Source organism: Coturnix japonica, chromosome 2 (genome assembly GCF_001577835.2).
Source record: "Coturnix japonica isolate 7356 chromosome 2, Coturnix japonica 2.1, whole genome shotgun sequence".
Classification (NCBI taxonomy): Eukaryota; Metazoa; Chordata; class Aves; order Galliformes; family Phasianidae; genus Coturnix; species Coturnix japonica.
The window spans coordinates 26,049,115-26,066,331 of NC_029517.1; the positions used below are offsets into that span (position 1 = coordinate 26,049,115).

Genomic DNA, 17,217 nt, shown 5'->3' on the forward strand with positions numbered 1-17,217 from the left:
GCTCGCTAAAAAGGTGGAAACAACACAGGGCAGACATAGCGAACGCTGCCCCTTTAAATGCGCAGTGGGCGGTGCGGGGAGGACTCGGCCCTGTACATCCACAACGGCGCTTCCAGCAGGGGATGAGTGCAGGGCACCACGCTCTTAACCTCTGAGTTATAGGAAAAGAAAAAGTCAGTCTTACATCCAGAGTGTGCCAAAATAGCCAGAGGTTTTAGAGTTTGTAGGTCTGTTTTGATCTAATCTTCATGTTTTTGAGATGTTTCCTTGCTTAGAGCTTTTTGTGTTTCTCTGAGTTGTGTCAAGAGGGACCTAAGTGGAACATAGGTGGAGACTTCTGTGAGGAAAGTCAGGCTGAACAGTCTGAAAATAACGAATAAAATAAAATAAATAAAAAGCAGAATGAAAAGCAGCTTGTTAGGTGCCAGGTGGGCTGCTTTGCCAGGGTCGGATGTGAGCTGGGATAAAATGATGGTATGAGATTCACAGAATCACAGAATGACCTGGGTTGGAAGGGACCTCAAGGATCATGAAGCTACAACCCCCCTGCCTGGCAGGGCCACCAAACTATCATGTTTACTAGATCAGGTTGCCCAGGGCCCCATCCAACCTGGCCTTGAACACCTCCAGGGATGGGGCATCCACAACATCCCTGGGCAGCCTGTTCCAGGACCTCACCACTCTCCTAGTAAAGAACTTCCCCCTAACATCCAACCTAAATCTTCCCTCTTTCAATTTAAAACCGTTTCCCCTTGTCCTACTATTATCGGCCCTTTCAAAGAGTTTACACCCCTCCTGATTATAGGCTCCCTTCAGGCACTGAAAGGCTGCAATGAGGTCACCCTGCAGCCTTCTTTTCTCCAGGCTGAACAAGCTCAGCTCCCTCAGCCTGTCTTCATAGGGCAGGTGCTCCAGCCCCCTGACCATCTTTGTGGCCCTCCTCTGGACCCTATTCAACAGCTCTATGTCTTTCTTGTCCTGAGGGCTCCGTACCAGGACACAGTATTCCAGATGGGGCCTCACAAGAGCAGAGTAGAGAGGGATAATCACCTCCCTATCCCTAATGGCCATCCCTCTCCTGATGGAGCCCAGGATACTATTTGCTTTCCTAGCTACAAGAGCACACTGCTGGTTCATGTTAAGTTTCTCATCCACCAGGAATTGTAGAGGCACTGTAAGCAGTAGTCATCCAATGGAAATGAAGTTATGCCTGCTTGCAAGAGCAGAATTCGCTGTCATTATTGGTACCTACAGTAGTAGGAGGGTCATGAGAAATTGTACGATGCAGTGGAAACATAACGTGCTTTGCATGCAGAGGTGTTTTGACAGTTAAGACAATGAACAGAAATCACGTCAACTAGCACCATGCAATGGAGCATGGGAGGGACTGGTGACAAACAAAGGAAATGGACATATAAAAGAAGGGGAGGAATGTGTGTGCTGAGTAACTTTGGAATATGGATCCCTTGCATCACTGAAAACATTAACTGAAAGCCGAACTGACAGCTTCTGCTCTCATCTTCAGGGCTGTTACTCACGGGGGATTTTTCTTAGAAAATCCTTAGCTGAGGAGCAATAATCATCTGCTGCTTTTCATTTTCGGTGGGTCTTATATTTTCTCATCTTTGACAGTGTCCTTACCTACAGCTAATTTCAAAGTGCTTATATCTGTTTGTATGTTTTCTCTTTTCAGAACTTTGGAACTTGTTTTGACTCTTTTCCTCCATGCAGATTGCCATGCATTCAGCATCACTTCTTTGTTACCGGGTAGCCAAAATGAACTTTTCTCCTTCAGGTAGGCTCGTCCAGTACTGACGCTCATCACATAGATCACATTATTATGAGTTCTTTTCTTGCAGCCATTCTATGCAAACACACTTATGGCAAGTCTTTATGCAACATTCCCACTTTTTTTTTTTTTTTTTTTCAGACATTCTGAATCCCTGCCCCATGTCTTCATACATCAGTTCATGAGGAGCACAGTCATCACTCTAAACAAGTATATATCTGGCAGATTTTTTTTCTTGTTTGTATTGCTGTCATCAGCAAAGTAAGCTCTTTTTTGTTCCCACAACTCCTCCCACCGTACAGTACTTCTGAAGAGTAAGTAAGTAGGAGTTTCCCTAACACAGAATCCCTTTGGAATTATTTTCCCCATTTTGACATTCTGATTTTGCATGGAAAAGTTGGTTTTGTTCTTGTTCCGAAGCCCATTTTCCTTATTATGTTAGGTGGATGAGGCTTGATTTGTCCTGAAGAAATTACTTACCTCTTGTGTAGGGCAGGAGTTTGTATGTTCATTTTCTAACGTGTATTTTTTTACTTCTCTAGGTAGTTTGTAAAGTATGAAACTTCTCCCATTCTGTCTTTCGAAACTTCACACAATGTACCTAGTCCAGTAGTGGAAAAAAAAAACCCTCCTTTTCTCAGCCTTGTCTCGGGAACAGTTGTGACAGAGGGCATGTCCCTTAGATGTGATGTCATAAGTGTAGGAGACAGAAATGCTAAATAAGTTAGTGCCTTGGATGTTGGCTTTGACATTCTGGTCTGAGAGGTAGCTCAGATGTTTTTGTAATCAGGAATCAGTACTCTTGTTCTGGATTGACAGTGCAACCTAGAACAGTTTCTTCAGTAAACCCTTCAGTACACAGGTTCCCATAGTCTTGGTTAGACAAAGAATTTACTGCTATTTCTCCATGAATTTTGTTTTCTTAGACAAGAAAGAAAGAGTTTATTTGATATACTAATCAATTTATACTGCCTTAGCAGTAAAACTTTGATAGCAACATGCAATGAAACACAATAGTATTTTGTGATTACATAATTTGCTTCAGTACCATTCCATTTTACTGGAATAATGGTTTTTATTAATTTAATCATATGGTTTCTGCGTCCAATTGAGACTCATATATAAACATTTGAAGTGGGATAAAAGGTAAATTGCTGGATACTGAGAGAACAATTTTGTACCTGTTTTTTTTTAATAATAAAGAGAAATAAAGGCAATCTTTTTGACTTACAGCAAATAAAGAGCATTTAATCCATCATTTCTGTGCAGGGGTATAACAGCCGAAACCACAGTGCTGGTTTGCAATTATGCGGTATATTTGCCATATGTTTGAAAAGTTGGTTTTTGGTTTTTTTTTTTCCTTTTCTACTGAAGAAAGAAAATATGTATAAATTGAGATGAAATGCCAGAGGAGAAATTAGCTTGAAAATGTGAAAATGCTTCTGTGACTGAAACTCATTGTACTGTTTATGGGGGATGCTAAGTGAGAATTAAATTATTGGACTGATAGAACGATTTATTTTTTCTTGTAAGAAATGAAGTTCAGTTTCTTGATTAAAAGCTGCAAGTGAATCCTCTGTAGGTGTGGTATAAATTAACCAAGAAATTGTCTCGCCCTTTTTAAAAGTCATTTCTAAGCTCTTAAAGCCTTTTGTTTTTAATGCAGTCCAAGTTGGGTGAATTTACCTTGCCTATTGCTATCTGTAGCACTTTACACCACATCTCAAAGAGTTACAGTTTCATCATCCTTTCAGTATCTGTATAACTTGCATATGGAAAAAAAAAAAAAAGAGAGAGAGAGAGAAAATATGGCATCTGAGCAGACTTTTTTTTTTTTTTTTTCCCAGATATTTTACTTCAGTTCTGTTTGATCACTATAAAAATAATCATGTAAAAGTTGTCTTTTATGTCCTCCACAACCTTCTGTTTGCTGCCTGCAACTAAGGCCTAGTCAGCCCTCAAGTTTATCCTTTTGAACTGACTTGCTACTTCACTGTTTCAGTCTTACTTGCTTAACAGCAATCTCAAAGTGTTTTTTCTGGGGTGACAGTTCTTTCCAAGTCACAGTGTCACAGGAAGCATTGCTTGAGGCAATGCAACAGTGAGGGAGATGTTGAAAAAGGCAAAACAATTTTCCCTCCAAATCATAATTGCTAAGTTGTAATTCTTACCTTATTTGTATTGGCATATTTCTACATGTGTATTTTTTAAAATGCCATTGCAAAGAGTTATTTTTTGCTCTCAGATTCTTTGGTGAAAGATGCTATAGATATGCAGAATATTTGCATAAGCTTTATGCTATTAATTTTTCTTCTATTGCTGTGTAGAGTTGAGATCAAAACATCTATTCAGAAAGGGAGTTACACAAGTACATAACATGAATGATGTAAATAGTTGGCTATCAAATATCAAAGAGTGCTTATATGCCTAATATACTCTGTACATAGAATTACCTATAGATCGGATCTGCAAAGAAAATTATAAGTGCTATTGCCATCAGATCTGCAAATGAAATTTTAAGTGCTGCTGCCTTCATGCACAGGTCTGCAAAGTGTTCTTGATATATGGCTTGATCTTTCACAAAACAGTATAAATCATAGAGTCACCAAATCACAGAATGGCCTGGGTTGAAAAGGTCTACAGATCATCCAGTTTCACCCCCCCTGCTATGTGCAGGGTTGCCAACCACAAGACCAGGCTGCCCAGAGCCACATCCAATCTGGCCTTGAATGTCTCCAGGGATGGGGCATCCACAACCTCCTTGGGCAACCTGTACAAAGTGTGTCACCACCCTGTGTGTGAAAAACTTCCTCCTAATATCTAACCTAAACCTCCCCCATCTCAGTTTAAAATCATTCTGCCTTCTACTATCACTATCCATCCTTGTAAACAGGGTGATTAGTATAATGAGCTGTAAGTTTTAGTTGATGAGGTAAAAGTGCTCCATGATCTTTAGACAGTTAATCATTGAAGCATTTGTAGTGAATATGACTGCTTTGAATGTAAAGAAAATGTGGTTTCTGCAGACAGTGGAGTGTTTCTATACTTGCACTTAGTTGTAAGTAATTGTTGAAAAGTGTATTTTGAGTTTCACCTGCTATACTATGTGTGTTTTATGTCACACTTTCGGCACTGTTTTACATGATTCTGGTAAATACATTTCTTCTAGAGCCTGTGCATATTTGATGCACAGAGAAAGCGTAAAAGCATGTTCTGAGCAAGTGCTAAGAAAAAAAAAAATGATGTTAGACACAACTTCTAAAGTTTCAGCCTAAGATATTGTATTTCCAGTGGCATGTTTATCCCTTCTCTACTGAATAATCCTTTAGGCTTTTTCTTTGGGATATGGAAAGTTAATTCAAGTGCTAAACTCAAGTACATTGTGTATGCAAAGTAAAAGAATTTAAACAGAAGAGAATTACTCTGTAGTATCTCATCCAATAATTCACAAGGGTGGGAGTCCCGGAATGCAAGTTTTTGTGAAATTCAGAACGATTGAAGGATTTCAAGCAAGTCTTCTACTGCCTTTGGGAGTGCAGTGGCAAGTGGGTGATGAGGTGGAATCCTCATGTAATTTTATATTTGAAATTATTCTCTCTAGTCTTTAGCGCTTGGCTCCTGGATGATCTTCATGGCTTCTAGGTGCTTTGGTCAGACACTAAGTAATGCCAAGGTTGGGTAGGCTTAAATTCTCAGCTTCAGCATCAGCACTGCACTTGTACTAACTTATAGAAATTGTGTACTGGGGCATCCGGCCATCTGAGTGCATTGTATGATGGCTCTAACCAAGGTGGAGATGTGGACGTTGAGGGACAGAAAATCCAGAGACTGTTTTCCACTGTCACTGTGACTTATCGGCTGCTACTTGTCACTAGAACAGTGTCCAGTCATCTTGGTTTAAAAAACAAACAAACAAACAAACAGAAAAACACAGTAGTTTTATTTGTTCTTTTTCAACAGGCTTCAAGGTAGAGTTCAAGATGTTCAAGGGCAGCTTGTATAGGGTCCTGGGCAACCTGATCTTCTGCTTGATTTTGTGATTGGCAGCCCTGCTCATGAAAGGGGGGTAGGAACCACATAATCTTTGAGGTCACTTCCAATCCAAGTCATTCTATGACCAAAGAAATGGGTACTTTTAAAGTAAGACTAATGGCAGTGTCTTTTTTGCAAAACAGTTCATAGTAATCTGCGAAACTGGTTTAAATATATGATATTAAGCCACAGATACCAGTAATACAGAATGAAGTAGAGAAACATTTGAGAATACTTAAGATCTGAAGTGAGTTGGGATTTTCATTTCTCTTTGTTTTACGTTTGATGTGTAATACTATGTTTTATTGCTTTTATCATGTTCTGTGTTATCTCGGTGGAATTCTGATGAAGGGACGTGAAACTGTTCACTGAGCTTAAAGTAACGAGTAGAATCAAATAGCACAAATAGCACAAATGAAAATGTGTGGGTTTGATGTGAACAGGAATGCAAGCTTTACTATTTATTGCTATACATAGTATTGATTCTGTGTCTCTTATTATATTAATAATGATCCTAACCTCTAGAACGTCAGGAGTGTTCTTCATTAGTCCCATGTGTGAAACACAGAAATGAGGTGAAACTATTCCATTTACAAGAGGTCATGTGGGAGGAATTCCATCTTTGTAAGATTGTACTTAACAAATGAAAACCGGTCCACACAGCCAGAAATTATCTACCAAGTGAATTTAGATCTTGCAGTCTATTAAGTGTCAAGGGTAGAATATGCATTGGCTAGCACTGAGCCTGGCAATCTGAATGCAGAAGTCATTTGTGGTCTCCTGTAAAGTTGTGATGATCAGAAGAAAATGAAGGACAAGCAGCACATTTTGCCCATGTCATTTTATTTCATTTTTTTGAGCCATTTCTTCTTCTTCCACCTCTTTTCAACATACCCAGATTCAGTCACTTCAGATTCAGAGATTTCAGTATCCAAAAACAAAAGATGTTCTGCAGTAAAACAATTTATTCCACTCTGCTATAAGCTGTTCTGGCTGCCATCCTAAAAACTTCAATAAAGGTGTACAAAAGCAAAGGTTTCAGCAGGCTTTTCCAGTGGGGAAAACAAAAATAAATAAATAAATAAATAAATAAATTGCAGCTTTAGATTTTAGAAATAGTCAGACCTCTGTTCTTCATCCCAGTTTAATGGCCATAGGGAATCTAGAAGAGCTTTCTTCAACCCATCCCAAAAATAAATGAATAAATAAGTAAGTAAATAAAATAATAATCTAACAGGCAACAGATGTTTAAACTTGCTTCAGCTGCAATTAAAATAGTCTTTGTGCTGCACAATCTGTTTTAAAACTTTGCATAGTCCCACCATTTCTCAGAATCTGTTCATGCATGATGTGTATTTCCTCTTCTTCTTAGGCCCCCTCCCTGGACTCTCCTCTGTTTTATATAAAAGAACTTCAGTGAATATGCCTGGTTAGCTCTTCTTTGCTTCACCAAAGCATCAGATTTTACCAGCTGGTCTGTGCTTTTATTATGTTTGGGATTTTTTGTTTTGCAATTTCCCTGCTAAGTAACTTCTCAGCAAGTCTACCAAAACAAATCAAATGTGGAAGTTCTACATCAAGTCAGAGCATGAATTTTCCTCTGAGTAGTCAAAAGTGATGTACTATTGTCTCACTATTAAAACTGTTAGCTATTTTGAACTATATTTGCACCAGCACAGTTGCTTTTTGATGCAGAACTATTTTCAATCTCTTTTTGGAATGCCTGGATGTGTTAGTTTCTAAATTTGACTACTATAAACAAAGCAAGGGACAAGAAATTGACAAAGTGTTCAACAAAATATTTTTAGATGACTTATTATTTTCTAATTTACTACTAAATAGGTGGTAACAACTTTCACTTTTCAGTAACATGTCTTTGAGTTTGACTGAATAGAACTTTATTTTTTGTTTTTACAGTAAATTCGGATTTAGGCCTCTCTTCCAGGGATCTGAGTTTTTAAATGTTCCTTTATGTTCATGGAACACCATATTCAACAAACAACCATAGCAAATGGTCCTAATTTTCATTTATATTAAGAGGTCTTCTGTATTTCTTTTTTGTTGTATAGAGGCATTTGGAAGGCCTGAATTCCAGCTACATGGTGTAACATTACTTCATTCACTATAATCTGTAGTCAAACCAAAGTGAAGGAACTAAAAACAAACCCCCAAAGTGGAATTACAATCCAGTGTTTGTAGATACATTTGCCAGCAATTAGTCGAGACTAATTATTTTCATGGCATCTAGCTTGACCATTATTATGAAATAAAAGTATTTACTTGTCACAGAAGTACTGAGGAGGGTAGTTGTTTGCATATTAACTCAGGCAATATCACTTGTAAATCACACTTTTCTGGTGTGCCAGCCCACATATCTCTTATGACAAGTGAACTGAAAGTCTGGACATTCAGAAAGATGGAGGGCCTGGCTTTTTATTGTGGGGGGAACGCTCAGGCAAAGTTAACAAATCCAGTGATAGAATGTCTGTTTAACTCATAAATCTCTAGAGAAAATTCAGTTTTAGCCTGGAGCTATGTTTATATGTATGTCAACAAAATTAGAATCAAAGCCCCTTGCCTGGCCTAAGGGAAAGGAAATGCTTCATGAGAATAGGACACTTTCCAACACTAAGTATTCCTTATAATTTTCCAGTGAACACCTCCAGGTTAATATTGTAGCAACAAGACTCCCACACTGGAATGTTGAACAGTCCTTTCTTGGTAAGTGCTACACTTCTAAAGGAAGGATATGAAGGTTAAGGTTAGGAGGACTGCAGTGATTTACTAGCAGAAATCTGTTAGGTATTTTGAAGGGGGTGTTATTCAAATGTCTGCTTTATTTCCAAACAGTTGACTGAATTCAACTGTGTGGTTTTGATTCTAAGGCTGCTGGAAAGAGGAGAGCAACAGTTTCTTACTGCTGCTAAAAAACTGATTGAATAAACTTCTCAAAGGGCTTTTCTAGTCTAAGCATCAAACATCAAGCTGTTTTGACCTTCGCAACTGATAATACCTTAATGACACCTGCTGTCTACCATTGCCTCTTTACAGTGTGCCTCTGAGTGCTACCATGCTTGCAAAACTGTCAGCATCATCCAAGTTTCTATCTAGTGATATCTGTGGAAAACTGGTTTCTATTCATTATAAAACAGTTCACCTCTTAGCTAGGGGCAATGTTCATCAAATGGAAAGGAGTAATGATTGCAGGCTAATGAACTATTTCTTGGTTCTTTTTAAGATGTCTAACTTTAAATACACATTTTTTAAAAATCAGTCTCTTTTCCAATTGCTGAATTGGAGAAAATCCACATTTTGTGGAAGTGGGGATTGTCTTCCTTTGTTTTGAGACTGACTGTCCATATACCAAGAAGGGTGTCACAGATATTTGTTTCCTTGTTAAAGATGAGGCAGTAAGATGAATGAGCTTAACCTACAATGCAGGATAAAGTTACAATCTTTCTATTAAGTTCTAAGTTACAATCAATTTCTATTAAGGAATTCTTGTTTAAGAATCCCCTAGCTTTAGTGTTCTGCTCTTAAATGGGATATTATCAAGAAAGTCAGGTTCTATATACTCTCACTGCAATAAGTGTCTCTGGATTATTTATTGGTCTACTCTGTGCAAATACTACCTGCCAGATCTGCCTCTACAATGTACTTTTCATTTATATGCTTATTACATCTATATGGCTTAATATTTTAGATGAAAACTAAGAAAAATATAGCTTGTCTTCCTTTTTAACTCTGAAACAAACATAAGAATATCATATGCTTTATTATTTCAGTTTAAACAGTACTGTTTTTTCTCATTGAAGCCTTGGCAAGATTCTCCACTGTACACACAAGACCAATGGTCTGCATACTACTGACAACTTTATGTGTTAGAGACCATCAACATAGAAAGAACTAGTTGGATATTCTTAAATAATGCCTTTTTTTTTGATCCTTGTATAGGACCATATGAATTCACATATAACAGGATGGAACATAAAGCTCATTGTGTAGGAAATGAGTAACAAGGTGTCAGCTCTTAATACCTTAAGAAAATTCATCAAGGCAAGCCTCTTTCTGACTCTGCTTTCCTGTTAATCTCCCATGCAAAAGGCCAAAGTCCTGCCCAAAGAAAGACCATGGCTACCTCAGGTGGCACTTTGAAACTAAATCACCTCGCATGCATAAGGCTTCTGCTGGCTTCCCTACAGAGAAATCTTGAGGAAAAACATTAAATTTTGTACATAAAAGTTAGGATTCAGTAAGCTAAGCAGCAGCAATGGTTTTCAAACAGTTTCTATTGACACAACCAAGGAGGATCTCAGCTGAGAACTTCATAATGAATCTTTTGAAATTAAAATGCAAGATGCAATGAGAAAAAGAGGAGGTTTAAGAGAGCTTGTGTGACACCTTATTAGGCAAGATTACATTACATTACATATCCGTTCCACTGTTCTTGTCTTATCTTTGGGTGCAAATAGGGTATAAAAGTTAATAATTTATGAACAGCTCCATCCCTTGGTGAAATCTTATCCATATTATCTCAATATAGTTTGAAAGATAAGCACATGATTCGTGGACTTTGTGCTGCGAGGTGTATTGTTTCGGTTTCCAAATATGTCCTGCAGTAATCTGTAGATAATGCTCAGGGCTATATATGCTCTATTGGAAAGATTAAGCAGACTGTTATTTTTACCATTTGTGTTTGAACTGATCATCATCTTTATTGTAAGGAAAACAGTGATGTTTTACTAGCCTGTAAAACTTCCCAAATACACACTTCTTCAATATACAACTTAAGAATTGGTTCATATGAACCTAGCTTGGACTGTTAATAGGCACCATCTGTTAAGGCATCATAAAAGATTTGTACATCTTGAAAGAATCCACAGAAATATTGTTTTATGTTAAATCTCATGGATAGGCAGTTTAGACCAGATAATGATTGTTCTCCCACTTATACAGGTTAAGTGTTGAGGCTGATTAAAATGTGTGTGTTTTTGTACATAGAGACAGACAATGCAGTTTCTTAGCGGTGTTTATTTTTGTACAAAAGGAAAAATAAGAAACGAATTTGATAGGAAGTCCTATCTGTCTTTCAATTGCACACTTTTAAACAAAAATAATACAAAGTGGAGAATGAAAAAAGCAATTTTCAAACTGGGAGTTCAGAATAACACCTAAGTCTATTAATGTTCAAACTGAAAATATATATACCAAGAATGCTAGGACGTCTATTTTACATTATCTACAAAATGCATGTTCTAATCCAGCCACAAATCATAGCAGAATACTTTGATACGTGAGAAAAGCTATAAACATAAGACCATTTTGGAGGGAAATAACACATACAAAAGCTCATTAAATAATTACAACAACAAATAAATAGTTTGTTCAGCTTTACTTTTTGATTGCTGCCATGCAGATTTTCATTTTTGGTATACTGAGACAGCAGAAAGATCAGCATGCAAGGCATTCCTGTTTTAGAATGAATCTGAAAGCGGATACTTGGTGTTGCATTTGTAAGCTGTTGTCAGAAGTTCATAAAACATGACAGAGAAGGCAATAGGCGTGATGATAAACCGTTCTCATGAAGACACACAACAAAGCATCGTTTTACAAAACAGACTTCCATGAATATTCATGGCAACTTTTCTTTGCCTCCATGGATGGAGGGAGCATAAAACTTTGAAGTGAGGGTTTAGAAGACTTGTGTTGCTGCCCATCTTGAGCTTTTGGAAAGTCACCCAAAAAGGTCCATATGCTGAGAATGCCCCTTTTGATTTTGGTCAAAACAAATAGCGTGCAGTATCATCTGAGAACAAAGCAATGGCAGACTTGTCTTTTAGCAGTCAGGACTGTAAAGCAAATGGTTACAGGTGAGTTCAGTTTTGGCAGGATGAGCAGAATAGGAGAGAACATCTGATTTTTAACTTGTACTATGTTTGCTGGATTTACTGGCTCTTTTTCTCTCTTTGTGATGCTGGACAGGCTTTGCTTGAGAGGTCCCCTCAAAGTTGTGGCTGGACTCATTGTGCTGCCTGGTGTATCGCTTGCACTTGCAGGCCGTGACCACAGTTATTTTGTAGGTTCTTATACTTCCATCCTGGCACTGCAGCTGGATCCTCTGGGTGCGAGTTTTGTCATTGACACATCTCCACTCTTGCGAGCTCCGTCTGCTCCAGTACTTGGTTCCATAACCTCCTCCAATCCAGTTGGGCAGAAGTGGCAAAGGGAGACATTCACCAGCACACACCAGCTCCTTTAGGGGGTTGATGCTGGTGCACTGGCCATCTGAAATGTACTTGGTGGATCGCAGTTCCCGGCAGCCAACTTGAACACGATCTGCAGAATGCACACAATAATAAATAATGAGATTCAGAACACAAAGATTTCCTTAACCAGTCATTTTCCCCCTAACAAGCTATGTTTTGCAGTAGTTAAAGTAGGCTAGGATGTCTTTTTAGTGTTGTGACCCCCAGCACGAGGGCCTTGAGCGCTGATGGTATCTCTGGTTATTACCACAGTATAAAGAAATGGTAATGATATGCACTTCAGCAGTTGTGGTAGAAGAGGCAATTTTGTTCTCTGTTCTTCTTCTCAGGGACATACCTTTTGGAAGAGAAAAAATGCCCCAAGGGAAGAAATGTTTCCTGCTTGTTCTCAGTCTAGGGAACTTGCTCTGTGATGTTTACAACAATTATGTTGTATCATTAGCGAGTGGGAAACGGTGCTTTGGAAACTGTTTATATGCTTTTAAATTAATTTTAAATAGTGTTTCTTCCACAGTCAGCAGACTGAGCTTCTCATGTGCACTGCTGCTCTGAACACAGATACAGTAAAATGACAACAGCTGAAGTTACCAGACTGCATACAGTTTAAGCAGGGAATAGTGTTTTGCATACAGTTTGAATGGTTAGCAGCAGCAATTTCAGATTGCAATTGCAGCAGCAATTTGCCCTCAGGGCAACACCATCTTTCTATTTGGAGTAGTCTTTTTATTATAGGTAACATAGAGGATCCTGCAAATTCTCTCAGGCAATCGACAGAGAAGCAAAATGCAGAGCTTCTAATACAGGCAAGTTTGTACCTGTCTGTATGTGCAGCTCTGTGCCCTGCAATAAACACAACTGTTTATTTCAGTAATTACACTTTGAAATAAACGCCCACAGCGTGCTTAATTGTAATAAGCAATTTTTACTGGCTACGCTCTCCCTCTTTCTGAAGGACAATTACGGCACAGATTCTACACACAATGCAATTAACTAACGCCTTTAAAATGGGAGTAATTACTAGAAACATTTCAGAGTGAATCACAAAACGCTTTGAAGGTACATCTACATATCACTGCTACAGGCTGCCTCTGTTTCTACTTGGATTTTTTAAGCAGGTTCTGAACTGAGACACAGAGCTGAGGTTATGAGTTTACTTCACCCTGGCCCGTGTCTCAGGATGGGCAGACAGTGGGGACTGCAGACTGCGGGCTGAGCTGAGGGGCCATTCGCAGCAGTGCTCTCCTGTCTGACTCACAGAAGAAATTCACGCTTGCCTTCCTGCAGCTGCGCTCAGGAATGTACCTGGAAGCAGCCCGTAAGAGATCTGAATTTGTCTCTCCTTTTTTTTATGTCTCTCCTGGCTCAGCTTTTCTCTAGTGACAGCTCACTGACAGTGAATGCCTACTGGGCTGCTCCAGTAATCTCATAATGATGAGATGTTTCCTGTGCACTTAAACCCTTAGCATTCATAGAAGCTGACACACCTGGCTTAGCTGAAAGGTATCCGTGTCACTTTTTACCATCACTTTCCAGGGATGACGCTATTTTTAATCAAATCGTTGTGGGTGGGTTGGGGTGTGTGTGTGTGTGCTTGGATTTGTTTCATTTTAAGGAGGCGGGCAGGGAAGGGAACAAAAAGCAGAATGTTTCCAGATCCCCGTGTATCTAACATACAGTCATAAAACTCACCGGGAAAAGGCCAGATACAAAAAGGCAAGTTAAAGCAGAGCTCACAGGTAAATGATGAGCTGATTTGTTTACTTTTGCTGGAGGTGTTAAGCAGTGAGTGCTACAGCAGGAAGTAAAACTAAACGGCGGGAACAAAATTCAGAGTCCTTTATTGCATTTGAGAAGTAGCCCAGACACCTCCCCTGCCCGCAGCGGGAGGGCGAGTTTAGAAAGCGAGCGCTTTGGAAGTGCCTCCCGCTCCTCTCCCTTTATCTCTCTTCCCTGCCGGATAACCCACCAAACCTGGCTGAACTTCCCTCAGGAAGCAACCTGCCCGAGAGAGCCGGTCCTACAGGACTTGCAGGGGCCGGTGTGCTCGGGGGCGAGAAGGAGCAGAGCCACCGGCAGCAGCATCTTCCCTCGGCCCCATCCCCGGGGCGCTGCGCTGGGGGGTCTCCGGGGCTGAGGACCAAAGGCCGCGGTGGTGGGGCCGCCGGTGGGATGGATACTCACTGTTACGGTCGGAGCCCGTGCCGGTGTAGTGCCTTCCTCCGTTCCTGGCTTGATTCAACGTGCTGTTGCTGCTCGGGCTCGCAGGGGCAGGTTTAACGACGTGGGAATAAAGTATCTCAGTGGCATCGTTCTTGAAAGCCGAGTAGCTTCTCGTGAAGATGCAAGCTAGGAGTAAGCCGTAGAAGTGAATGGCGGGGAGAAGCATGGTTCTGTCGGTCTCTGTCTGATGGAGCCGGATGAAATGTTTTTCTTCTGCTTGTTCTCGGTAACTCTGAAATTGCTCTTCAAGGTTTCCTTTATATATTCAGAGAGGCTTGGCATTCATTCAGGTGTAAAGTTGTGGATAGCTTCAGAATGAAAACCCACAAAAGGGGTGGGATCCCCGCATGAGCCTGGAAGACCTTTTACCAATGGGAGAGAGGCTTGCAGTAAAGGAGGAGTTAGATGCGCTAATTGCAGGATTCCTGCTTGGGGCTTTTGAGGGTATCGGGAAGCTGTCGCGAACCGCACGGCAGCTCTGGATCTGGGACCGAGTCTCTGCCCCGCCGTTCCCCGTCGCCCTGCATGCTCAGCATCGCTGTGCGATGTGACTAACACGAAGTGGCAGAATGGGTCCCTTAGGCTACTGTCGTGCAAAACGACTTCCCCTCTTTTCCAAAGTGCCTTTCAGAAAACTCACCAGTTCTGTAAGGATGCCAAAGTTTACAGAAGTTACAGGAAACTGCTGGTAACCCAAAAGCTGCCTGCTGTATTCCGAGATCACTCACAAAAAAAAGATGCACTGTGAATAATTTAAAGTTGCCTCAAGATGCTTTAAATTATGCAGCTTTGATCAACAAGGAGCACTGCTAGAGAAACTCCTTGTTTTAGGGGAATATTCTTTCCCTGGTGTGCACAGTTGCAAGTATGTAGTTCTGTATCACCACGCATAAAAAGCCTCTCCTCTAGGCTCTAGTACAAACATATCCATATTCATAGCCTCGTGCTATGCTCATTCACCAAACTCGTCTTTTTTTCATTTTGTACATTGCCCAGAGCATTGTTGTATTTTAAATGTATTATTTCATGTAAAAAAAGGAAAACAAAGAGGAAAGAAGAGTCCTTATTTTGACATATGATTTTACTGTGTCACACACTTACTTCATTTTCCATCAAATTTCATGGCCCAAATCCAAACACTGGTGTAAGCTGAGATGCTGTCAGTAGACCAGTGTTTGTTTGCTTGTTTGCATCAGTGGTAAATGCTCTATAGACTTTCATTATAAATAAAACAACTGTGATCAACGCTGAAAGCTGTAGTGTTCTAGATAAATAGAAACTTTTTTCTTTGCAAAGGGCACAACTCAACTGTGCAGGAGTTGACATCATGTAAAGATTAGCCACTAATCTCACTGCTATCTATGGAGTCATCCTGTATTTTATTAGCTGTAATGAAAGCAGAACTGAAACACGGATCAATTACCTGTACTGCCAGGGTCAAAATCCCAGAAATTCAGAGACATGTTTGTTTCATCCTAGTCAGAGGCAAACATTCATCTGCATCAGCACCATGTTCCTCTCGTGTCACTGTGAAAGTTACCATGGCTTTCATCAGGAGTAAGGACAGATCTAGTCAGAACTAAATTGATAGCCTCTGCTTAGAAGGCACAAGGAAAAGAGGAGTGTTGCATGGTGAAGTGAGTTTTACTGGTGGAACTGTGTGTGGGGAAGTGAGTCGATTGCCTGCATCTATTAAGACTAGCCCAACCCAGTTCTGGAATAACAAGAATGTTGCAAGGCAGAGATCCTTCAGCAGGGCAGTGTGAGGAGGAGTGGGATCTGTGCTAACCCCCAGCAACGCTCTGGTCTCATGGAACATCTTATTTAGCCACAAAAATGAAGGCATAAATGTTACCTTCCCTCTAAATTAAGTAGAAAACGAAGGATTCCTTATACAAATTGTCAAAGAATTACATTACAGAACCATTAATATTCAATCATTATTTATCTTAAGCAGCAGCTAACCAAAGATCTGCTACGCATATATTCACATCCTACTTCATTTTTTCTCATGTTCACAGCACTTCCCATATCTCACCTTCTCTGTAGGACAGTCTCTGTGCTTAACTGACCCAATATAACTAAAAACATGGAATCCATTTTCCAGTTTCTGCAGTACCTGTGGGTACCAGCCAGGGGACCTCTTCTCAGTTAGAAAGATTTTCCCATGTTACACAGGACTTGGGAAAGTCAGAAGTTTCCTTGATAGTTGTGTTCTTTGACATAAGGTATATAATCTTCTTCCAGGAAAAAAGTATGGGAACTTGGAGGTGCTTCTTAACGCTCAGCTGATGTTTCCTGGACTTAAAGCAATTTTTGCTGTCTTTGTTTAGATAATTCTGATGAGGTGAAGGCTCTGAGTTACTGGTGTCTTTGTAACCTCCAAAAAAGAAAAGACTAATACAATGCATAGTCTGTCCTATTTCAGTCTTATTCAAGTGACTTGTGTAGAACATTGCTGGGTGCTTAATCTGTAGTATTGGCCATGAGGAATATATTACACAAGGTCTTTGAAGTCTGTACTGGTTTCCTTTTTGCCTCTGGGCATAACTCAGGATGTTCTTATTGATCTATAAAACCCTATATGCTTTGAGTCCTAGGCAATAAATTCTCTCTTCTTTATCTGCCATTATGACACTTAAGATCAGCCAGGGCACAGTGGCTGTAGCTGCATCTGGGAGGGTGAATGCTCAGGGTGAAGGGCACAGAAGGCTGGATTTCACAGCTCTTAAAGATCCATGAGAGCTCCCTTCTGCTGCTTGACATGGTGTAAAGCCTGATGTTTACTCAGATCCTGGTAAGGTGGCTGTGGGGAAGGCTTCCCACCTGCTAACTGGATTAATGTAAATGTTTGTACATATACCAGGGATAAATAGGTACGTCGTAAATATGTGGGTTGTTCTTCTTTTT

The 17,217-nt window shown here is 40.0% G+C and overlaps 1 protein-coding gene across 1 annotated transcript; it reads right to left on the minus strand.

Moving 5' to 3' along the window:
- Positions 1-10,832: 10,832 nt before the first annotated feature.
- SOSTDC1 (sclerostin domain containing 1) lies at positions 10,833-14,913 on the minus strand. The gene is made up of 2 exons (XM_015853889.2): positions 14,269-14,913; positions 10,833-12,157 (listed from the first exon to the last, which is right to left on the minus strand). Exons 1-2 carry the CDS (start codon positions 14,471-14,473, stop codon positions 11,742-11,744), a joined length of 621 nt encoding a protein of 206 aa, XP_015709375.1. The 5' UTR covers positions 14,474-14,913; the 3' UTR covers positions 10,833-11,741.
- Between the last annotated feature and the right edge of the window lie 2,304 nt (positions 14,914-17,217).